The 24726-nt window shown below is 35.4% G+C and overlaps 1 protein-coding gene across 2 annotated transcripts; it reads left to right on the top strand.

The window, feature by feature from the left end:
• Nucleotides 1–64: 64 nt before the first annotated feature.
• On the top strand, nt 65–24664 carry LOC149417937 (lysosomal dipeptide transporter MFSD1-like). Of its 2 annotated transcripts, none has more exons than XM_089639246.1 (11): nt 65–200; nt 2838–2998; nt 5697–5847; nt 6332–6457; nt 12453–12658; nt 17187–17397; nt 18579–18792; nt 20617–20714; nt 20820–20932; nt 21460–21550; nt 24332–24664. In XM_089639246.1, the coding sequence occupies exons 2-11, from the start codon at nt 2845–2847 to the stop codon at nt 24486–24488; spliced, it is 1521 nt and encodes a 506-aa protein (XP_089495372.1). In that variant the 5' UTR covers nt 65–200; nt 2838–2844; the 3' UTR covers nt 24489–24664. The 2 variants fall into 2 exon arrangements, with proteins under 2 accessions (XP_089495372.1, XP_089495373.1); XM_089639247.1 differs by lacking the exon at nt 65–200 and adding an exon at nt 404–530.
• The last annotated feature ends 62 nt before the right edge of the window (nt 24665–24726 follow it).

Here is a 24726-nt window from a genome sequence, read left to right as displayed (position 1 = left end):
CTAGCTTTATAAATTCGAGTTGGCAACACTGATTTCGCCACAGACAATAATAAATATAATAATAACCTCAAACGGACTGTCATGTCATGTCATTTACCTTTACCAAAACAAAACAGTAAAGTCAAATAATTCCACGACAAGAGACGGAGTTCAATAAAACATTCTAGGTCACCAGACACCAGGCGATAGTTCATTATTCAGTAAGTTTTCTAGGATCATTGAAAATTAAAAAAAAAAAAACAATTAAAACATGAAAAACGTCATCATAATAAACATACCAGCATAATTTGAATATTGTTTTGATTATTGTATTGTTGGGGTTATAGTTTATTTGTGAGTCAACTGCTATCTAATTGTGTCAATAACATTAGTAAGTATAGAATATCACGTTTGTCGCATTATGCTATGATTGTGACTAATGTAATGTAATATTATACCCAATTATACCAATCTGGATTTTGATCCATTCTGATTCAGCTCTCAACGACGTGACTGTTTTGTAGTTTTATTTAATTTTACTGTGCAAATTGGTGAGAATTACTGTTTTTGATAATAATTAAAATATCGTTTGTTTATCAGCTTGTAATTTGAATATCAACTGTTGTAAAAAACTTTTAAATGTTCAAATTCTCAAATAACTTATCTAGGAAAAAACTTATCGTTAGTTCTAATAAAGATAACATTTACTTTGATAATTTATTGATATCATTATGTACTTATGACGGCTAGTAATTATATTTTGATTATAACGTTTATATTCATTTATAATTTCTCTGAAATTAATATGGTTTTAATTAATCAGTAGATTATTTATATAAACCCTTCTTACCTTATTAATAGTCATAATATAAATAAAAATTTATAACTTTGTATACACCACTGTTTAATAAATTCTATTTAAAACCTATGGTTTCTTGCATCAGGATAAACTTATATGTAATATAATCCTGACGCAGAAACCATTGGTTTTGAATCATGTCGATTATTTTGATTAAATAGTTGCGTACAAAATTATTTATATTTAAATGATGCCCCAAAGTGAATTTGCAATAATTGAAATAGTCATAATGTTTATCTAATTCTCTTTGTTCTTATTTATCATAAGACCCATTGCTTTGTATTAATAATAAAAACAAACAAGTTTTTAAAATATAGACATAAATATATGGAAAAGTTTTAGGATTGCTGGCCACGCTTAATACGATTTTTTTAAAAATAACTTCAACTTAATTACTTTTAAAGCCAACTATCACATGTGGAGGTATCAAAATAATATTTCGCTTATTAATATTTATTTTTCTTTTTATTTTTGGAATAAGTTGGGAATAACGCAGTTGGTAGAGCGGCGCCCCGGCAAGGCCAAGTACCTGGGTTCAAGTCCCAGCTGTGACCGTATCTTTTTCTGTTTCAAATTTTCGTTTAAAAATCAATAATATTATCCACATAATTTAAATAATATTTGTATAAATTCACCTCAAGAGTGATGTCATAATTAACCTATTTTTTTTTGTTTTTTTTGCCACCCTCTTACTATCTAACAGATGTTGACAAGCTGTTCCAGTCTTGCAACATCATTGCCAAATCATATTATACGGAGACTGCCTCCGTATTGTAATTGCGTTAAATGATTGTGTGCTCTCTTTACTACTTAAACCCCAAAAAAAGTAGCATAAATTTACATAATATTATTTTGTTGATTTAGTTTCAAGAACATCAACTCTCTGCCACTGGGGTGACTTTTGTTTTCATTCTGCTGATGAGTAGTCTAACAGACATGCATTTTCGGTACTGTTATTTTGTTTTCATTCTGCTGAGAAGTAGTCTAACAGACATGCATTTTCGGTACTACTATTTTGTTTTCATTCTGCTGAAGAGTAGTCTAACAGACATGCATTTTCAGTATGGTTATTATGTCCAACGCTGTTTTTCAAAAAAAGCATATTTTTACCTGTCACAGGTGACATGTATATAATTAAGGTATATAAAAACACATGCGTATTCGAATACAACGCTGTAATCGACCAGCTAGGTCTTTTACACAGACTGTATGATAGGGGGCTGGTCAGTCCGTAGTTAGCCGCTAGCTCCGGGTAGAAATCTGCTTTACCCTTGCTCGGGTCGGTAAAGGAATCTACTTTTATCCTTGCTCCGGTCGGTACAGGAATCTGTTTTTATCCTTGCTCAGTTTGGGGCCGAAATCTGCTTTATCCTCGGTGCGGGAGGAGGCAGAAGAGGCAGGAATCCAGGGGGAAGCCAAGTCAAAGAAGATCCAAGTTGAGATCCAGAGAGAAGCAGTCAGGAAGAGCAGAGTAGAGTAGCTGGTGGCGGTTCAAGGCAGAGAGAGCGAGCTGAAGGCTGGCGTGCCGTATTTATTGCGCAATCCCCCTCTCCCGACTTTGGAGAGGGCGGGGTCGACGCGCTGCCTTCATTCGCGGGTGGTTGATGGTCCACGGGCTGTGACGTCCGCTAAGATTTAATTAGCGGCCGCCGGGAGCGGTACACACCGTCCGGTACAAACGCTGTGTCAAAGTTTCAAAGCAATCGGGGAAGAGTTTTCAGAGATTGAAGATTTTGAACTAACAAACGTTAACATTTTTATTTACATAGAAAGATTAAATGACAAAAATATAACGAAGTAAACATAATTTTGCTTTCTCCTGGCTTAAAATAGCCCACTTAAAAATTATTGCTGACCTTACATCCCGTGGATATCTAACGGCTTCAGCCCTTCATGCACAATCATCGCGATTTTGCAGTGTCTGACAGACGTAACGTCAGTGGCAGAGGGTTAAACATGATTTCAATGCTATAAATAATATTAAAGTTGTGTATTTTAGGTATACAATGCCGTCGGCGGGAGAAGAAGATGCCAGGCCACTGATTGAGGGCAATGGCCAAGATGGTCCAGTTGCAACATCCTGCTGTGGGGATATTTGCAATCCCAGCAATTCGTGCCACAGGTTCATCGCTCTAGTTTTTATGTGTCTCATTGGTTTTGGTAAGTACCTTCCTAATTATAAAAGGAATAATTATTATATGTAATCTTTCACTTAACTCTTTGAGTGCCGGAAGTGCCTATCGGCCACAAAAAGAACGACGCCATGGCTGACAGGCACATTCAGAACATACTTTCTTTTTATGGGATTTTAAAGATTTTTCCTTTCGTAAAGAGCAACCATTTAAAAATAATACCAAGGTTACTACTGCACCATTTTTCAATATCCAAAAATTTTTGTAGTCTACTAAAATATATCTTATTCGATTGGCAAAAAAATTAACAGTGAAGTAAGAGTTCTTGCTTTTCATTTCGTAAAAAGCAGCCATTTTAAAATAATAACAAAATTAATACTGCGTAATTTTTAAATGCGCAAAAATGTTTGTCGCTTCCTAAAATAAATCTTATTCGATTGGCAACAAAATTAACAATGAGATAAGAGTTCTTCCTTTCGTTCAGTAAAGAGCAGCCATTTAAAAATAATAAAATAGTTACTACTGTGTCATTTTTCAATGCGCCCGCCTAACGCGCAGTTCGAGTAGTTTGCAGTGTACATATATTCTTTATATTTTAGTTGGAAAAAAACACTTATTTAGCTTTATGGAAAATATGATAAAACTTCTCGAATATTTTCGTATTTCTTTAAAATATATTTTTTATGACATGAGAAAGATAAAAAACATTTATCTGAATATAATAATATTAAAAAAAACAAGTAAGCGAATGCAAAAAAAATTCAGCTAGCGTATTGGCGAGCCATGAGAAAATTTACTGTCGACACACAAAGGAGGTATTAGGTCGCGGGAAGCTCGGTGTTCCAACTTTTGCAGTCGATGGTGTTGCTTGTGGATATAATAAATCTATTAGCCCAGCTACACTACTCGTGAAGTTGATCGAAGTTGACCGAATACGATAGTGTGGGCACGAACTTCGCTTCGCTTCGGGCAACTTCGCTTCGCTTCGCCCGACTTCCGATTGTTGTCGGTAAATGCGCCCGAGTCAAAGGACTCGAAGCGTCACGGCATAAATAAACCAATCACTGACTGGTTGGACTGAGTTACTCGCGAAGTTGCACGAGTGTGTGGGCACGCACTTCGAACTTCGGCTAACTTCGTCGAAGCGAGTAGTGTAGCGGCCGCTTAAGGATTCAAATAGTTTGTTCGTTCCTTCTTTGACCGGATTTATATATTATTTGCTCGATGCTTAATATGTTCGTCCAATGACAGATTAAATTTTCACAGGAGAGTGAAAAAACGCATATTTAGGCAGGAAATTGAAGGGAGACTTCGATTTCTTTTAATTTATGGTGTACGTTAAGAATATAATCGTAAACAAAATATTATGTGGAGGTCCACCTTGATTTTCCTCTTTAAAATTATTTTTTTTTCCCTCCCGTAAAATATAATTTTATTCACATTGGACGTATTATGCGCCCAGCCATGATACGTCAACATAATTTTTATACCTTGATGTAGATATTTTTCACAGAATTGAATACGATACCTTCGGCTTGTTGTCGAGAGCTTTACCCCTCGATCACGGAGGCCGTCTAAGTTGGTCGGGATGATTATCTTTTATTTTATTTTGTTATTATTTTAGTGTGTAAAACACTAGCTGACATGTACCCGACGTTGCTGGGTGTTGTCCTTAGGCGATAGACATATACCATCGTGGAGTTTTGTGTAGGCCGTTTTTAGGTATACAATTCCGTAGTACATTATTTTGATGTATCTCATAAGGTTTAGTAGGCGTTAGCAATGTAACGCCAGAAAATATTTTTTTAGGACTCGATCACAAAACGTTGACTTTTCTCTACTAAATATAAGATGAACGTTTTATATATATAAACCTTTCGGAAGAAATTCTCTAAATGATAGTGAAAACCCTATTAAAGTCCGTCGCATTGTTTAGAAGAACTAAGTGCAAAAACAGACAGATGTGAATGGCGACTATTTAGAGATTATAATAATGTCCCTAATAACATTTATTCTGTTTAAAAATGTGGGATAAAACCATTAAAATATAGAAGATAAGCAAGTATTTATCTCGCTTTTTATCACTATCTCATTTTCAGAATATTTCAATTTGTATCATACATAATAAATTATCATAAAAATACCATTATTATACCAGTTAGTAATTGAGTGGCAAAAGCGTCAGGTTCCCACCCAGACATGGCGGGATTACTCTTGCGCTGGCTATGTCCTGCATCTTTGCATAAGCAACTACATTATATTTTTTATTAACTTTTTTATGTTTTTCAGCTAAATAAGCGTAGTTTGAGGCTTTCCTGTAAATAAATTTTTGTTTTGTATAAATTTTTTAATTCATATTCCCTTATCACAAATTTAATTTACTTATTCCATATTATGCTGTCTCAGTAGAGGTAAAGTCACAAGGAGGAAATCCATAATTGGTTTTATTTTACTATATAATACTTATGTACAAACTGATTAAATGTAAACTGTCGATTTCCCGAAAATGAATAATTAAATAAATGACTTTCTAGCCAATCACCGCTCAACCCCCTCGATGAGCTAACCTCGTTAAATACATTTTCTACGATCTTTGGCTCAAGGTGTATTTAAAACTCTCAAATCTTTCTGGTGATTTGAATTTTTATAAATGCATTTGTTGAATTTCCGTACCTAGATAAAAGATGTTTAATGTCTAGTCTGTAAAAATAATAATAAAATTTCAGGTTCCTACTTCTGCTACGATAACCCCGGTGCCCTTCAAGACAATTTCAAAGAGGACCTCAGAATTAACACAAAACAGTTTGTTTTGTTGTATTCAATTTATTCCTGGCCTAATGTCGTCTTGTGTTTCATCGGAGGCTTCCTTATTGACAGGTTTGCTATTTTATTATTTTCTGAGCACATATTTATTTTTGAAATAACGTAATGAGTTAAACCTCAAATTGTAATATTTAATTATTGAAGACAATATTAGTGATTCTAACGAAAATTTGAAACAGAAAAAGATTCAGTCTCATATAGGACTTGAACCCAGGACCCTTTCCTTGCCGGGGCGCCGCTCTCCTAACTGAGCTAATGGGACCTAATTCTAAATGTCCTGAACTAATTTGGTCATAATTAAATGTTTCATCTTTCGAATAAGAACTACCAACATTATCTTCATTTTCTCACAGAACATTTTTATAGACAGTGTCTTGGCTAAATATGTCCTATTTATATTTTAATGTGTGACATAAATTGACTTTTCTGCAAGTCATAGAATTTTTGAATTATCTAGAAATTCTGAAACATGTATATTTATTAAAACAGTGTTTAACACAAAGTTAATCATTTTCAGTTAATCTAATTATTATTTTAGGGTGTTTGGAATACGGCTCGGGACACTTCTATACATGGCCATATTACTGACTGGAGCGTTGATATTTGCCCTTGGAGGGTACCTGGACGCTTTTTGGCTAATGGTGGTTGGACGTTTCGTTTTTGGGTGAGTCTTCATATCCACGCCAATTAGATTTCATGAAAGATCCTCATTGTATGTTGCAGTTTGATTCCTTTAACAATAATTATTCCTAGCAGCGACCATTCATAAAAGGAACTCTATTATTCAACAAGATAAGGCTAGGCGAGTTCTAGGCAGCCAGGCTGAAATTTGGAGGAACCAAAGCTTGAAGCTAGTATTACTGCCATGGCTGCTTGTGAAATCGCCATGTTTCGACTGGCTCCCACAGCCGGCGATCTTTGGCCTTCTGCTTAGTGCGTTCACTTGAAAACATTTTCATGAAAATTTGAAGATAATGTTGGTTGCCTAGTGGGCTCCTAACTTTAAAGCCATTACGCTACGATTGGGAATATATATGTATATTCAACGTTCTGATATTTTCTGTCTTTTTATTTTTCATGCATAATTATTTTTTCAATTTTATTTTATAAATATTAAAAAATTACAATTTTGGTGACTTTCTCAACTACCACACACTAGTCTCATGCCCGTATTATGGTAGTCGCACATGATTCATGTAAGAATAACAATAATAAAATACAATTATGGAAACATACTCGGTTGACGATAATCTTTATTATGGCATCTTTAAGAGGAAACCGGGTGGTGTTTTTTCCATACAAACGTATTCCTCATTTCCCTCTCTGGATTTTGACACTAGAGAAAATATTTTTTTTACATAATATGAATATTGACCGCAAGCGTGTCGGTACGTTTTGATTTTTTTGATAAGTTACTTTTTATAGGAGTTATAACCCTTCAAAAATTGTTAAAATTGCCTTTTTTTAACGCCATCAACAAACGTTCAGTATACAAATAAGACGATGTATTTTAAAAAAAAGCAAAACGTACAGACATAGAATGTTTTCTTCCAATACATTTGGTAAAAAAAATCTTGGAAATCGGTTCAGTTTTGGAGTAGAAAAATGAGGACTATTTATTTAGGTATTATCAGGCTGAGGTGCATGTGTCCCTTTCTCTCAGTATTCGGGGGTGAGGGGGGGGCGGAGAGGGTTTTGTTGAATACGTATACAGTCAACGAAGTGATGTGACATTCTCAATAATTATATCGATACACTAGTTCACTAGTGTTGTCATGTCCCGAGTTATCGATGTTTTTTTAAAATTATTTTTCTGTTTGGTGACTTATCTTGAGTGTGCCAATACTTACCGAGCTTATTTACTAAAGTTATTGTGACAAATTTAATTTGTTTACGTCAAATAAATTAATGGAAAAAAATTGAAAAAAAAAAACACCTGTTACAGACAGACCCCGAGATGATTCCGTTCCGTATTGCCGAGTTGGATATGGAACACAAAAATTAATTAAAATATTTTTTGATAACTTTTGGAGGTTGTACTCAACATAATATTATCCCTTTGTAGGACACTTTTTTTAAGATACAACTACCGAACCAAAAAAAAACTTTTATATTTGACTAAATATATTGTTCTAGATTTTTTTTTTTTTTTAATTATATTTTACAAGAAAATGTGTGATGGTAAGTACATACACCACTGATCGTTTGATGGAATGCTGGTACAGCGTATGTTCAGTGGTACATGCATCTACCACATGTTGTTGAATCGATTATGTTATTATAATATCATATTATACAAATGAATATTGAAATCTATGTATAAGAGGCACCATATTGTTTATTGTGCTACATATTAGGTACATACACATAACTAGTTTAGTTTTTATTTAACTTTTTTAATACGTTATATTATTACAGAAAAATGCACTTTTGGGAATACCTCCTACATCACTTGACATTTTCAATCTTCTTCAATGATCTAATATTTTTTGTTTTTAAACGCTTTACTGTAAAAAAAATTACTGTTTAACATCTACACAATGAAATTAAAACAATTTATGGTCCAGACCTTTCCCTCGCCGGTAAATTTCTTGGTATGCGACCGTCAATTATTTCTGGTAAAAGGCATTGGTGGTAGAAATTTTCTAACAGTGGAACGATTTTTTGCCAGATTTCATCGTCCCTCTCAATTTTTTATACAGCAAACCTTTTGGACTCCACACAACAAAATAACAATAATTACGACGAGTAATATGTAACTGGCCTTGTACTTGGTAGAAGTAATTATGATTCCGTTTTAATGTTAAAGAATGGTCTTCCAATTTACAGTAATCAATCATCTTTTGTGCAATTCCCTCTTCTGGTGACATATTTGCTATACTATAAGGGCATTTAATTTCAATTATAGAATCCTCACCGATAAGGCCATCCGGACTTGCCGCTAAAAAGTTTTTGGTTTTATCGATAAATAGCCCACAAGCGGATACCTGCAAACTTGTTTTTTTTGAAAATTGCTCTATTGCTAGGCTTTCATTTTCTTTTCCATAATTTGTGGCCATAGTTCCTTTGAATTGTGAGTACAGTAAAGAGTTTAATACTCCCGTAACTGAAGTTTTTTGCCGAAGCTTATATATTTTTCCAAAGTTAGACGCCGTTATCCGCTTACGTCTTTCAATTGCCCACAGATTGTTATTGCTTTGGCCTACCGTATTCCGTTCGAGCTCTTCCTTATTCGTTGAAGATAATTCTTTGAGAAATTCCTCTTTTTTCGTTTCAAATATTTCAGGTGGCATATCTGGTTCTAATTCCAATTGACCATAATTTTCATCGGGCCCTGTAACTTTTTTTCTTTTTTCTGTCGTATTTTCATTATACTTTAGTTTTTTTTTCGACACATTTGTGTATTCTCCTTCGAACGTCGTTTTCTCTCTATAAAGTGCTTCGTGTATTTGCCGGGACTGTGGCCTTGGATTTTCTTTTGTATTCTTGAATGGGTTGCCAATTCACTATTCCACGAAGCTACTGCTCCAAAACATCTCGCTTGGTAAGATCCTCTTGTAGTAAAATTTACCCTTTTTCCACCTATAAATTTGGCGATAACGTTGTTGAATTGCTCCACAGTGTTATTTGTCACGTCAATAATAAGACTTTCTGCATTTGCTATTAGAGACAATAAGAATTGTTGGATATCAGTCCATATTCCACAATCTCGAAGATCGCTTACTAAATTTGGATCATCAGTATACTTCCCCGGCTTGCAATAGTACGATGCACAATTTTTATGATCACCAAACACATGATTTGCGGTATTTTTTAGGTCCATTTTCAAATTTTTTATTTTATCACTTTGTACTGTGTTTTCTTGCTCTTTCCTGTAATTTACTGCTCCAACTACAGCTCTTCTCATGCGTAAAACGTTTGCTTCAACCTTTTTCCTTATATGAACTGGTACAAAGCCTTTTTGTTCGTTGGTTTTTTTTCCAAGTGTTTTCATTTTGTTGCAAAAATTGCGGAGTAAGTGATTTTTGCACTCTATTTTTTGTACTATAAGGTTAGGACCATATGGCATTTGTTGCATTATTTTTTTCATGATGCTGGAGTCGCCATCACCAACTAGTTTGTTAAATTTCAATCCATGCATTTCCATGCTTCTCGAGAACCCTTCTGCTATAATGTGGGCTTCCATGGCATTAGCACTGTCACGCCAGTTTATGAAGCACCTGTGCTCAGAAGCAACTATGTGTAGTTTAGTAGCTCTAGCACATATGCAGCAGTATGAGTTTCGCACTCCCAGAAATAAAACCTTTTTAGTTCGTAGTCCAACTATGCACCCTGCGCCAGATGAGGAGCTAAATCCACTTTTGTACGACCTCTTTGCCCAGGAGCCATCTGCAACCACCGTTACCAAAGGATAGCCACCCTCGTCTACGTCACCGTTTAAAATGGCTAGCCTTTTTTCTTCTTCACCAGCTGCGATCATTTCTTCTAAGGCACATTCTTCAATTGTTGGCGCTAATCATTGTTCTATGTTCGTGTAAGTCTTACAATCCATATTTGGCATATTTAAAACCCCACAAATTTCATTCCATTGTGAATACCCATTTCCTGTACACATCACTCCTTCGACGACAGCAGTATTTATAGACATTTTCCGTTTCCGGTCTTCGAAGTGTACGTATTCTATTTTCTTGCACATTTTGCACTCGAAAACATACTGGCTTAGAAGACCATTTCGTCGTTCCTTCACAAATTTTAAATCGGAAAATGTGCAGTTGGTGTGTTCGTGCTTTATATTTGATATCTCCTTTTTTATGTGTGCAGCAACCTGTATACACGCACCCACAAGTCTCATTTACTTGTGCGTGTGCAGAAGATGAGCTCGGAGCAGGCAGTCACATGTATATAACTACGCACAAGTCGCGATGTGACTGAGGTGATGAGCGAACAGCAGGCGCTCTAGTTGCGACGTGACTTTTTTATGTGAATACCGCACAAGAGTGCGAACTGCTCCCGTCTGGAGCCAGTGAGACTGTGGATTCCCCAATTGGCGACTTAATTGGACTAGTATTACAAAACCCTGTAAGCTGATAGCTGATTTGGCCGTAACTAAGTCGCCGCGTGTATCATTATTTCTCCAGACAATTATTTTATATTATATTTAATTAATATTCTTTTTAATGAATATTATTTCTAATATTGTGAAACAACATAAATTAATTAAAATCAATTTACTTGCGCACGCCGTGATTTGAATCCGAGACCTCCGGACTCGAAGTCGAGAGCCTTACCCCTCAACCACGGAGGCAAAATAAATGTATCTACGTACATATTTGTAGTAAGTAATAATAATAATAAAGTTAAGTACAATACAATATTAAATAATGTAGACCTCGCTATTTTATTACGAATATGTACCTCGGCACCTACTTAATTTTTGGAATAAATGAATAACAGTAAATGAAATAATAAGAACTGATCGCGATAATATGACGCGAAGTCGCTATCGGGCGCGGCGCGACGATTCGTGCTTCCAACACCTGCAGCCACGCACACACACGCATTGGGGTTCACCAATACACCGATAGGGCTTTTGCTGTCCCCGCTGAGATGAACGAAATAGAAATAATTTTTACAAATACCTATCGTTAAAATTTCTAGGCGCTCCTGCGCGCCCTTAACCTTTGGAATACCAGACCCTTTTTGAGGGAAATCTAAAATGAACTTCACGTACAAGCGATTCTGTTAAAAATTTTGATGCACTTTCTCATGAAATATAGGTTTAAATCGCATATCAAAAAATTCCAGCTAGGGTGAAATTCCAATGCTAGCAGCGCATAAACGGTTTGTTGGCGGGAAAAAATTCTTGTCACTGGTGCACAAACGGTTTTCCAGAAGTTAAACGTTACCGATTTGCACACCCTACATTGTTAATTGAAACAGTGGATGTTTTCAAATAAGTAAAGGATAAATATAAAATATCAATGTCTGAGAAAAAGTAGTTGTATTCGGTGCATGTTCAACGGATACATGAATGGGTTAATTAGTTAGATTAGTCAATGTATTAAATTCAGAAATGAGGATATTACATATATAGAAAATATAGTTGACTGAGTATAACGAAGTCCTGTTTCAACTCAACCGTTTGGCATTACAACTAGTGAAGTTTTTAGGGCTTTCCGTTTCGGTTTTCGAAAATCTGATGCATCCACATTATTTTTCAAGAAATCCTCTCTTTGACCAGATGGCTAACTTTGACCTTGGTTCAGTAAAGATTCTTTTTTCAAATCTGAAATCGTTGTGTTCATTTGTATGTACTTTCTTAGCAGCATTTTTTCAATATTATGGTACCTACTTCTGAATAAAGTTGGATAAAAAATTGTAATTGAGATAGTTGTGTTTCTTCAGACTAATTGTATACATAATTACTTATTGTAAATTTTTTTTAAATGTTTCATAAAATGCATGGTTTATAATTAAGTTGGTAGGTATTTATGTACTTACAAATCTTATGATTTCAGAGGAAATTTTGGTTCTGATTTGTTGGACACGAGGTCTACTGTTCACATAACTTCTAGTTTTATTTTGTGCTAATTTTAGGTGTATCTTCAACAAATAAATTATTGTTTTATCTAGTTAGCTTTTGAATATTAACTTTCCAGAATTGGCGGAGAATCGCTGGCCGTGGCACAGAATAACTACGCCGTGCGCTGGTTCAAGGGGAAGGAGCTGAACATGGTTTTTGGTCTGCAGCTGTCCTTTGCTAGAGTCGGCAGCACCATCAACTTCATTGTCATGGAACCCCTGTACAAGTACATGGGCAATTTCTACTCTGGATACCATCGCACCGGAGTCGTCTTGTTCCTCGGTATGCGTTGATTCTATTACTAACTAGACCATTTGATGAACCCAAATTAGTATAGGCTATACGGTACTCTTTCAGTAATGTGATACTTGATTATCCGACAACTACTACAATCCGCCATTATTTTTACTAGTTGAAAGCACAAAATCAAGCTCTAAAGAGTAAAGTGCGCTAATTTCGAGAGGTGATTCTACATGATGGTAGAAGTAAAAAATTAAATAACTTTTTTCTCTAAATTCCAATGTTTATTTTCCAATACAAAATATTTTTCTCTAGAAGAATATTTGTTTTCCCATACAAACAATTCATACCTAAAAACTACCATAAAACAATGGAATTTCGAAAAAAGTTATTTATCTTTTTTACTTCTAAAATCATATAGAATCTCCCCCCTGAAGTTAGCACACTTTACCCCTGGACACTTCGCCGGTATTCATATGTCAAATTAACTAGTCCGCCACGCGCCTAGATTCAAGCTTTATACGCTGACGAGTTGGGTTATCTTACGCTTACACACTCAGTTACTATACCGCCATCTAGTTTGCTCTCGCTGACCATTTTACCAGTGACCACAGTTAGTTAATAATTGGTGTTTTAGGACATTTCATTTGGCCTCTGTGCATTCTAGCAGCTGTCACGTTGGTGTTCGTTTTACCACATTTTTTATTTGAATAAGGTTACAAAATAAAGACTTCAGGCGAGCGTAAACATGACACCTTAAATTTACCAAGAAATGGAAATTTTACAAAAGATGAATAGCGGTGTTTGTTTGTTTTTATCAAATAACTGTTTTAATTTTTAGCACATTTTTTATGACTGTACGCACTATAATCTGACGCTTACACTAATTGGACACTTGCCCGGATTTTGGTGTGGCGGATTAGTGAGAGAGTACTGTACGAGTATACAGCGTGTATCGGCACGTACCTGACAAACTTTAACCAGCTATTCCTTAGCATATTTGGAGTAAAAAATCTTATGTGCACTTTGCTGTCCGGTAACATTTTTTTTTAATAAAAAATTTACTATTCATATTTTCACCACATGTCACCACTGTTTTATCCTTTGTCAAAGTTTGAAAACCCATCTGGCAATATTTTATTCGAATTCCGTTGAATAATGTACGTGTGTACCTATATTGGCGCACTATTACAATCACAACGAAATGGCACGGCACCATTCGTCTCATTTTTAATTATTATTATTTAGTGTGTGCGAAAGAGCGAAGACGCTTTTCGACATACTTGCTTATAACAGTTGTTGAATACGAAAAGCAATGCCAATGACAGTGATGTAGTGTGGAAATTTTTAATTTTTTTGTTTTTAATTGAAAAAAAAATGCTACCGGACAGCAAAGTGCCCATAACATTTTTTACTCCAAATGTGCTAAGGAATAGCTGGTTAAAGATTGTCGGGTTAGTGCCGATACACCCTGTATACAAATAAAGTGGTGTTAAAAAAATACATGTAGGTTATATTATGGTGTAACAAGACGTATCATCAGTGATTTCGGAACTTATTTGCAGTAAAACATCTAAACTGCATTTTGGTCTCCGATGCTACTGAAACGAGGCAAAGCGCGTATTATGTAATGCCTTAGATTGTAACCAGTTGTGAAGTGTGAAAGAAATTTTTTTTTTTTTTTAATTGAAAAAAAACTTCACCGAACAGAAAATGACATCTACATTTTTTACCCCAAATAAGATTGGGAATCACTGGTAAATGTCTGTCAGGTACATTCCGAAACATTTGTATATTTTGAATAATAATAATTTTAGATGATTTGTGTAGCGCCGTTTTTGTGAAAAATCACCTCAGACTTGAATAATATGAAGTTTGTTGCCAAGCCACTTCATAGCCAAAACGAAACAATTAAGAAATGGATAGCAATTCAGAGAACATGTGTGTGCGGATGAAATAGCAATACAATGGTGCATGTTAATTACATAGCATGTATTTACAAATGGAATGAAACTCCATTCTTTTTGTTTTTGGCTCGAATGATTTTTGCACCTCAAAAGCACAGGAAGGCTGTCACAAAAAAGAGCCCATAGCGGCGTGTTTGTCTGAGGACCGAACTTGTGTGCGATGCTAAATGCAGTAAATCTCATATATGTCCAATGGACCTAGTTCGTAGCAACCACGCGCGTTGTCTCAGTAACCTATCTTCTCTTTTAATTCATCTAAGTATACATGAGTATCAATCTGAAATTTTGTTAAATGACCGTAATTAGACCTTAGATAGACAATATTTTAATAAAATTACTGATAATATACAATCTACACGCGGGCGAGTCCGTGACTCACAAGTGGTGTGTCAGTTACATGTGGTCAGATAATTGAGTATTGACTGACCACTAATCCTTCTTTCTAATGTTATAATTTTTCAGTTGAAAATAATGTCACATGTTTTTCATGGCTGGCTCCAATCATATGGACCAACATTGGATGGAGTTTGACCCAATTTGGAACAAAATAATGAGCCATACATATGTCACAAGATAATGATTTGGCAAAAAATGTGGTGGTTCAAATATGAATTAAGATTTTGTAACCGACCCTGATGTTTGATAGTGCAGAGCAAAAGTAGAGCAAGGCCGATAATAGACTGAATTCTGTAGGAATGAGATAACTGAGGTGTACTTATGTGAAATAGGAAATCTCACTACTCAAAACACTATGCAGTACTTAGATCGCATTATGTCACTCGATTTGCAGATATTGGGTGATGGGGGGGTGGGGGGTGGTACCTCATAAATTTTATTTTTTTTACCCGAGCATGTTAGGGAGTGGTCTTTTCTGCAGACCACTCCCTAAACTAAATTTTTACCGCGTTATCTCGGGTGTGGGAATTTTCAAAAGCCGCCCTAGTCCTTAAAGGCATTACGCTATATTATACACTCATAAATTTGACGTGGCATGTACTTATTATATGTTGGGCTAAGCTTTAATCTTCCTCAGGAGAGGGGGTCAGATCAAGTGGGGGATTGCGGCGGAATATCATTTCGTTGTATGGGATCTGTCACTTTGACAGATGACACCCGCGTAATTACGGCACTCCGTAAATTGTTCTGAGTTATATAAAACGCTTTGAACTTATAGCGTAATTTGTCACCCCCTTAAGCGGTTAAGAGAACTTTCAAAATGCTGTTTGTGTGGGAAATATTTTCGCATTACATTCAATTCCAGATAAATGCGCTGTTTTTGAATATATTTCAAAATAAACTACTGTTTTTGAGAGCATATGAAAGATTCCTTCAGATTTTCGTACTACAAATCAACATGTGCAATTAAAAATATTTAAATTTTGAATGGAACCATAGATTATGTTTTTAAAGTCACTTGCCAATGATTTTTAATGTGTACGGTGTAATTACCACTTCACACGAAACTGAAAAAAACATATTTGATTAGTTATAAGTATTATAAAAGTTATTGTCTCTTCCCCTTTATGCGTTTGATATAAAATTATTTATAAAAAAATTTCGATAATTTGACAAATGTTGTTTCATAGAATAATTTCAAAATTTTCAGGAGCACTAAACTTTTGTATACAAAATTAAAGTGTGGTGTTCTCTCTTTCTAACAATGTTTAAATAATATATCTCACCTAAAATTAGATAATAAATTGATACATGAATTTTATGGGTCCATATCAGGCTGAAAGAAATATACTCACGAAAAAAGACTCACGGGTTTTTGATATGGGAGAAATATCTCTCAACATTGGTCTAGGGGTTAAGAAGAAATGCATTGTGGATGCCGGTTAGCCATAAGTTTTTGTAATAGATTGTCCAGGGGTACCCAACCCTAACATTAACTACTCAGAACATTAGAACGTCAAAAGACGTAAATATGATGATAGCGGTCAAGACATTAGAACGTCTTTTCACGTAAACGCGCGAGATTTTACAAAAATTGATTTATTTCCATCACTAGTATACGGATTCCCATGATTTAAAAAACAGAGTATCGATAATGAATAACGCTACGCGTCTGTATTCAAAAATATATATGGAACGTAGAGGTGCATTATCTAAGCCGATTGAAACTGTCAAGATGTTCGTTAATAATTTATTGCGTTTCTAAATAATTTATTAAAAATATTTTAGTTTGGACGGTTAATATTTTGAGGTGACTAATAGTTTTTAAATATATTTCTTCAATATATAAAGTGTTATTTCTTTATGCTACTCAGAAAAAAGTACATTTTTTAAGGCTTTGAAATAATGGTAAGCGATTTTTACATATTTTTGACGTTTTCATAAAATGTATATTTAGAAACGCAAATATTTACGTATAACAACACAATGCGATATTGGATTTCATAATCTTTCCAAAACATTTTTTAGAATGAGGCTACGTTTCCCAAAACGTGAGTTATGAAGAGTTTAGTAAAACTCGTAAATAGCACAAAAATTATCTCGTTCTGACAGTTCTCAAAGGGACACATAATAAATAAAATTCTATGTCTGAGAGGTTAAGTATTCATAAATAAAATTTATAAATTCATAATTTTTTTTCTTCTCAGCTGCCATCACGTGCGTACTGTCCCTCATCTGCGGGCTAATTCTGGCTTGGATGGACAAGAGGGCAGACCATATTCTGAACAAGGCAGAGGACAGCAAGGAGGAGCCCGTGAAACTGTCAGACATCAAGTACTTCAGTGGCACCTTCTGGCTGGTGACAGTCATTTGCGTTGCGTATTACGTAGCCATATTCCCGTTCGTCGCACTTGGGAAGTAAGTGTTAAATCTAATAATATGATCTGTCGTACAATTAAAATTCTTGTGTATCTCCCCTCCCCTGTATTACCTTCCCCACTCTCATCAGCCTAACAACATACTCCAATTGGCGATGCCATAGTTGCTAATAACTAGCTCTAACAGTTGGGACTCTTTTGCGGTATTCTCAAACAAAATAAAGGAATTCAAATATGTAATACATAATCGGTCTTACTAATAACAATTTAACAATATTTGCACAACTGAGAAACATCAATTTATGTAAAAACCTTACTAATAAACATTACACAATCTAAACTTTTATGCTAAAATCGCAGATACTTTTAATATTCCCTTTGTAAAGTATAAAGCTGCACTAATAACACATTTTAATGCCACTTATTTTAATGAGGTCACTACATAACAGGCTTATGTTATTGCTTCTTTCTTTACTGTTATTTAATTTGTTATGTTTTAACTAAATTTAATTCTTTAATTTTTCTCATCAAAATTTAATACTGCACTATGTACTATATGTAAAAAAATAAAATAAAAACTTTGTATGTAAATGGCACTTGTGCCGTAAATTCTAAATAAATAAATAAACTGATATTTAACAGTCGTACAGAGTTCATGTGTGTAATGTGTAACTAAAACACCATTAAACAGTGGGCTACTGTTTTTTCATTAGTAAGGCTGATTGTAGTGCGCCTCACTAGAATTATGAATGGTGTTCTTTCACCGAGTTGATAAAGAAAATGTTTTTTATTCCACAAAGAAGTACAAACACAATACCATTTATTGAAATTCAATATGGGTTTTTATAATGGTCATATTTTGACCCCGCAATAATTATATGATGGTAGAAGTAAAAAAGATAAATAACTTTTTCAAAATTCCAATGTTCATACCGTCACCCGCACGGCAACGGTGTTGTAATGGAAAAATAGTGTATTTGTGGGGCTTTCATGGCAGAGTGCTGTATTTTAAGTTACAATGTTTTGTTACGGAAGTGTTCCTTTTTGAAGTTGCAGCATTGTGCTATCGTCAATTGGGAAGTAATCACAATAAACTAATTGAATTGTTTGAGAGCTGTAGAGCCAAAATGCTGTATCTATAGATACGGCATACTGCTATAACATGGGTGATATGATGGAAAACATTGAGTTGAAAATGTTATTGAAAATGTTTTCTTTCAGGATGTTCTTTGAGCGCAAGTTTGACTACACTCCGGAAGATGCGAACATCGTTAATTCCATAATCTACATTCTGTCGGCGGCGGTCAGTCCTGGCTTTGGATTCATCATAGACAAAACCGGCAGAAATATTTACTGGGTAATCTTCAGTATAGTCATCACTATTGGAGCGCATTCCATACTGACTTTCACATTCTGGAACCCTTATGTTGGAATGGTATGTATTTTTTTCCAACATTATTTATTTTATTTATTCATTGTTTCTCACAGAACATAAAGCCTAATTTTTTAGCATAATTATCAACCTCACTAGGACTAATATCGAGGTTAAAAATTTACAAATTTGAATGAAGCAACGTGAAGTAATCACTACATACAAAAACACAAAATATTATAAGGAGAAGAAGAAAAAAAACCAAAATATGTGTTAAAAAATATAACACTGGTATATTGTAACTAATCAGGGGTTCAGGCCATCTCTCAAAGTGAAAACACTTTGAGAGATGGCCTGAACAAATGTATGCTGGAAATTACTGGCTCTGTTTCATTACGTTTGTTAAAAATAGAATATTTTTAAAAGCGCTTACTGCTGTGAACCAATGTGGGGCGTTTGGGTTGCTTCTGTCGTGTCCCTCTCGCGGTTTAACTCTCCAGCGTTTTAGAGTGAATCTGCATTTGGCCATGCCGCTATGTGTAGGTAATAACCCACACAGCGGACTGCGGCTCGTCTCCTGACTCCCACATGAAGTCCACGGCTCTCTGCCCTAAAGTGCCGATTTTTCCCAACTCAAGTCCCCGTTTGCCGCTCTGTGTGTTCTCCTTCCCCTCCTGTGACGTCTCTCCCCCTCGTCCGTAGTTAATCATTCCTTGTATGGGCATGATTTTTGCGTTGGCGCTTATGCCTCTTCCGTCGATCACCATAAAAGGTGATCCTTCTGATTGCTCGTGACCAATGCATGTTTTACACTACATTGCTGCGCGTGCTCGATATGGTGGTGTGTCCTCTATGATTTGTAGTCTTAGGGATGCTTGATTAATGGAGGATATGGGCAACTCATAACACTTGTTAAATGAGTGGCCAGTTGGGTACTTTAAGAATGCATTGTAACAATAAATCACTATAAATCACCATAAATAAATCGTTATTCCCAAGAAGGAAGAAAGAAAAAATAACTTGGGTGACACTCTGTTTTTCAGCATCTTCTTCTCCTTCCCTCCATCTTCTCCCGAAAGCATCCAAAAGTATCCGTCAAATATTAAAGCAGTGTCCTCTGCGAAACTAACAATGTTACCCGGAATATCTAAATTACGCAAATCATTAATGTAGATTGAAAACAACATTAGTCCAAGCACACTACCTTGTGGAACCCCAAAAGAGATTGTTTGCTATTGCTTAAACGATTATGTATCTCTACTGTGTTCTATTACTAAGTTAGAATCTAAACCAAACGAGTGCTGTACTGAAAAGAAGATAATTTTTTGACGAGTAATCCACAAAGAACAAAGCTTTGTTACCATATTCTGTGCGCGTTTGAAAAGGAGATACGTAAATAAAAATATTAGAGGGAGCGTGCCAATACATATTAAAAAACAATCATAATTAATAAGCATAAGCGAGTGTTGTGAACATATATTATAAAACACAAATTATTTAAAATAGAACAAAAATCTCTTGACATCTGAGTTAAGTAGCATTTAAAGAAACACTGTGAATTTGGTTCATACTTATAGCATGTTAGATAACAGAACCAGGTATGTTTTTTTATAATTTTCGGAGGATGTTTTGTGATTTTTTTCTACCGAGAGAATTTCATATAATTACTTTTTCAACTCGAAATCCTAACAAAGATTATCTTAAAAAATAACATATATATTTTTTAAGAGCTTAAAGTGTTCAAGGGAAGTATGTTATATGTCGGTAGAAATTCGGTCTGTGAGATCAATAAACCCATCGGCTACTGATTTTTACCTGTGTGTTCCGAAAATGCTATCGTTAGTTAGTTGCTGTTATTTTTGAACTTGTGTTGTTGTAATATTTCAGACCATACTAGGATTGGCATATTCAATGCTTGCCAGTGGACTTTGGCCCCTTGTTTCGCTCATTATTCCTGAGAACCAGCTGGGCACTGCCTATGGAATGTAAGTTCCATAAATATTCAAGTGACTCATTGTTATTATATATGTAATATGACCAATTGTATCTGATAATAACTTATTAAAATCAAAATAATTACATTTTTTCAGCTGTCAATCAGTACAAAACTTAGGACTTGCTGTGGTGTCCATCTTATCTGGAATGATTGTGGATAATAGTGGCTACTTTATGCTTGAGATGTTCTTCCTGGGATGTTTGTTTGGTAAGTTTGTTAAAATTATATATTGTTTGCTTTATGTGCTTTGGTGGGAGTAAAAAGATCTGACACTTGCTATGTACAAAAGTGCTCTCCTTCTGCAAATGCTTTGTGAGTTAGGCTTGTGCAACACTGTACTGTTTTTTTCATCAACCGTAAATCCGTACTAAATATTTGCTGTATCTTATGATTTAAAAAAATCAGTTTACTTAGGTATTTTGGCCACAAATATAAAATTAAGTTTTGTATGATGAAGGCAGTGCTAAAGCCGTTCCTCTTAACGGGAACCATTAAAATGTGAAAAAAAAACAAAATGGCGGTGATTGACACTTTGATGGCAATGTTACATTTGAACATTGATGAAACTGATTATGTATTACGGTAAAAATAATAAGTGCCATATTTTGAGTTATTGAAAAAAAAAAATTTGAAATTTTTTTTTCAATACATCTTGATAATGGAATTCCACCACGAATTGTCGATATGAAAAATATAAATATTATAAAGATTGTTTCTAATTTGTTTTGTTCCAGTTGCATTGATTTCTGCAGTTTGCATTTACATTCTGGATTCAGCCAACAAGGGAATTCTAAATATGTCTCCCAGCCAAAGGAAGAAGAAATTGTAAGTATGATCCCAAAATAAATCCCGAAATAAATTCAGCTTGCGTATGTTTGTATTCACAAAACTTGAAAAATAGTCTACCGATATCGCTGAAAATTTTTAAGTTGGTTCTTATTAGTGCGAAGAGTGTAGGAGTGGTTTGAATGGTAGAAGAAATTGGGAACGCCCGAGGAATACTTGTAGCAATATCTGCACCGGAATCAGATTCGGAGTCCAATTAAAGTGGTTGTAATTTAGTTTTTTAACAGTAACATTGTAGTTCTTCTTTCGTATGTCGGGGGGGTCAGAGGGGGACATCTAGCTCTGCGAGCCAGTTTAGGGCCTCAAGCGTCGCCATGTGGACCTCATCAATCCCGCCGGGGAATGAATGGAGCGGGCATTCGTTGAACACATGTTCGGTGGTCTGCAAAGCACCACATTCACACATTGCCGACTCTTTAAGGCCCCATCTGTGCATCGTGTGGGCACAGCGGCTATGGGAGCACCTTAACCTATTGATGGCGGACCAGGTTTTGCGAGGCAATGAGAACCCAGGCTGTCTCTCGGTGGGGTCCTATATGAGATGGGCATTTCCCACGTTGGCCGTTTGCCACTCAAGTTTCCACCTATCTTCTGGGGTGAGAGGTAATCGAACATTGTACAATACAGTAGTGAATGGTGGAAGAAGTCAGAGGCGCCCGAAAGACATTAGCAATAGCGAAGCATTGCGGGATCATTGATAAAAATATAAAGCATGTTGCTTGTAATAGTCATTCTTTATTGAAATCGAAATTGAATTTAGAGGCTGTGCATCAGTTTTATAGTACAGACCTTATCATTAAACCTTCAGGCCTCTGTCATATTGACCGTTATATTTCTTAAAGACGCTGAAAGAAAAGTCAGAAAGTCGAAGAATCTGTGTATTTCCGCTTAACAATAAAATCCAAATAAATGGGATATTTCTGAACTTATCCGAAAACTAAAAAACCAATACGCTTTCAAATTTTATTATTAGAAACTAGCTGTACCCCACCATGCGTTTCTGTGGCTCAGTCTGTCTGTGCAGATAGAGAAACAGTAGCGCGTTTTGCTTTTGCGTCCAACAGATGGCGCTGTTTTAAATTTTATACTTAAATAAAAAAGTTGTATCAAATTACTTTGATTTTCGCAAAAAAAAAAATTGCACCAACCTTAGTTATATTTAGTGAAAATATTCCCAATGTCATATCACCGAGTAGGTACCTACATATTTAAAACAATAATATATATACATTATCATGGTTTCAGAAAGGGGATTTCCACGGAAAACCAATCTGACAGTTGCCAAGTCCCTAGATACCAAGTAGACTGTTCATATAACGATTTTTCCAAAACCTTTGAAACTATGGAGCACAATAGCTTACTCACAAAACTTGTCCAAATGAGTTTTCTCTCTTTGAATTTTTTAAAAGTTACCTCAAAAACAGAAAACAATTTGTCATGCACCATTTTCCAATCCTCTGATTTTCTTGTTTTTTCTGGAGTTCCCCAAGGGTCAGTCCTAGGGTATTTTCTCTTCTGTCTCAAGTCATCCGATTTTCTCGCTGACCATCTCAAATTATTTCTACTAATTAGAAATATTGGGGATTGCCCATGTCTTCAAGCTGACGTTGCTGTATCGTGCTATTGCTGAAGTCATCCCGTACTTTCTTCTTCTCGCTGACCATCTCAAATTATTTCTACTAATTAGATGTATAGAGGATCGCCTCCGTCTTCAAGCTGACGTTGATAAGCGCCCCTGAGGTGATATTTCGCAAAAGCGGCGCTATAAAAATCATCCAATAAATAAATAAATAAATAACATTTCTGATTGGAGTCCAGCTTCATTATATCTTGAAATGTGTAGTCCTGACTTTCACCAAAGCCTCACCTACCTCTCACCTACCTCAGGTATGAGCATGCTCGGTCATAATCTCAAACGAGTTTCAACTATAAAGCAAATTGGAATCGCGTATGAAAGTAAGCTGACATTAAGCATCGTTGACACATGCTACTGCAAATCGCATCTACGTATTGCAGTGCTCCAACTTTTTTCTGCCTACACACCAAACGTTTAATTGGCTCCGCCGCTTTGATAATCCATGCAGTATGGTCGTAGCTCGGCGACAGTCAGCACGCTTCCATGCCATAAGATCGTACTCGATCTGTCCTACAATAAATAAAACATAAAGTTTCATAATACAGGGTTTTCCAATAAGAGGTGTTATTATGATATTCAAAGAAAAATGCCATTTTTTAATATAAATGATTGAATGTTTAATTCATTATAAAGAGGAAGGTATGCCGTTAATAGTGAAAAATAACATCAGTCAAATGACCACCACGACCACGCCTACAGGACCATATTCTTTTCATGAAATTTTCCATAGCCAAATCGCAAAGTGGCTGCCTTATGTCCTCGATAGCCTCACAAATTCCATCTTTGAGGTCTTGAATCGATGCTGGGCTGTTGGCGTAGACCTTCTCTTTCACGTGGCCCCAAAGGAAGTAGTCGCATGGTGTTAAATCACAAGATCTCGGCGGCCAATTGTGATCACCTCTTCGAGAGAGAACACGGTCTGGAAACTTTTCCCGTAAAAGATCAATGGTTTCGTTGCTTGTGTGGCACGTAGCGCCGTCTTGTTGAAAGTAAACGTTGTCCAGATCAATACCATCCAATTCCGGCCATAAAAAATCATTTATCATCTCTCGATAGCGCAATCCATTCACCAATAACACCTCTTATTGGAAAACCCTATAAATAAAACATGTACTTATTTCCAGGGAGGATAAATACGAGGAACCAATCATACAATCTGGCTCCATAGATTATTCTTACGATAGAGCTGATGATCAACCTGACACGGCGCATTCCAACAGAATCAGATCACGATACCTGGCCAAAATCGGAACCCACAGTGAATCGGATGCCCTCCATTAGAGAATACATTATCAAAACATTCCATAAATATATTTACAATTTTATATCTTTTACAAACATGATATTGTGATCTCCAAATTTGTATATTTTCATATTTTAGTATAAGTTTAGCGTAAGATTATTTTTAATTGAATGGCTCAGTGTATAAAGAAACACAAATAAATAGTGTATTATAATCTTTTTGTTATTTTATTTTCTAAAGCTGCCAGTTCATGTTGGGCCAATGCACTGTGTACCG

This window comes from Hesperophylax consimilis, chromosome 14 (genome assembly GCF_061612785.1).
Source record: "Hesperophylax consimilis isolate HC1 chromosome 14, BYU_Hcon_1.0, whole genome shotgun sequence".
Classification (NCBI taxonomy): Eukaryota; Metazoa; Arthropoda; class Insecta; order Trichoptera; family Limnephilidae; genus Hesperophylax; species Hesperophylax consimilis.
Note: the sequence above shows the minus strand (reverse complement) of the source record. Positions and strands in the feature narration are given on the sequence as shown.

What these genes read in the sequence shown, in the direction of transcription:
- LOC149417937 (XM_089639246.1), top strand. Translation starts at nt 2,845, where the DNA reads ATGCCGTCGGCGGGAGAAGAAGATGCCAGGCCACTGATTGAGGGCAAT. An exon ending in TATGTGTCTCATTGGTTTTG is followed by an intron (nt 2,999 to 5,696) that starts GTAAGTACCTTC and finishes ATAAAATTTCAG; the next exon opens with GTTCCTACTTCTGCTACGAT. An exon ending in GGAACCCTTATGTTGGAATG is followed by an intron (nt 18,793 to 20,616) that starts GTATGTATTTTT and finishes GTAATATTTCAG; the next exon opens with ACCATACTAGGATTGGCATA.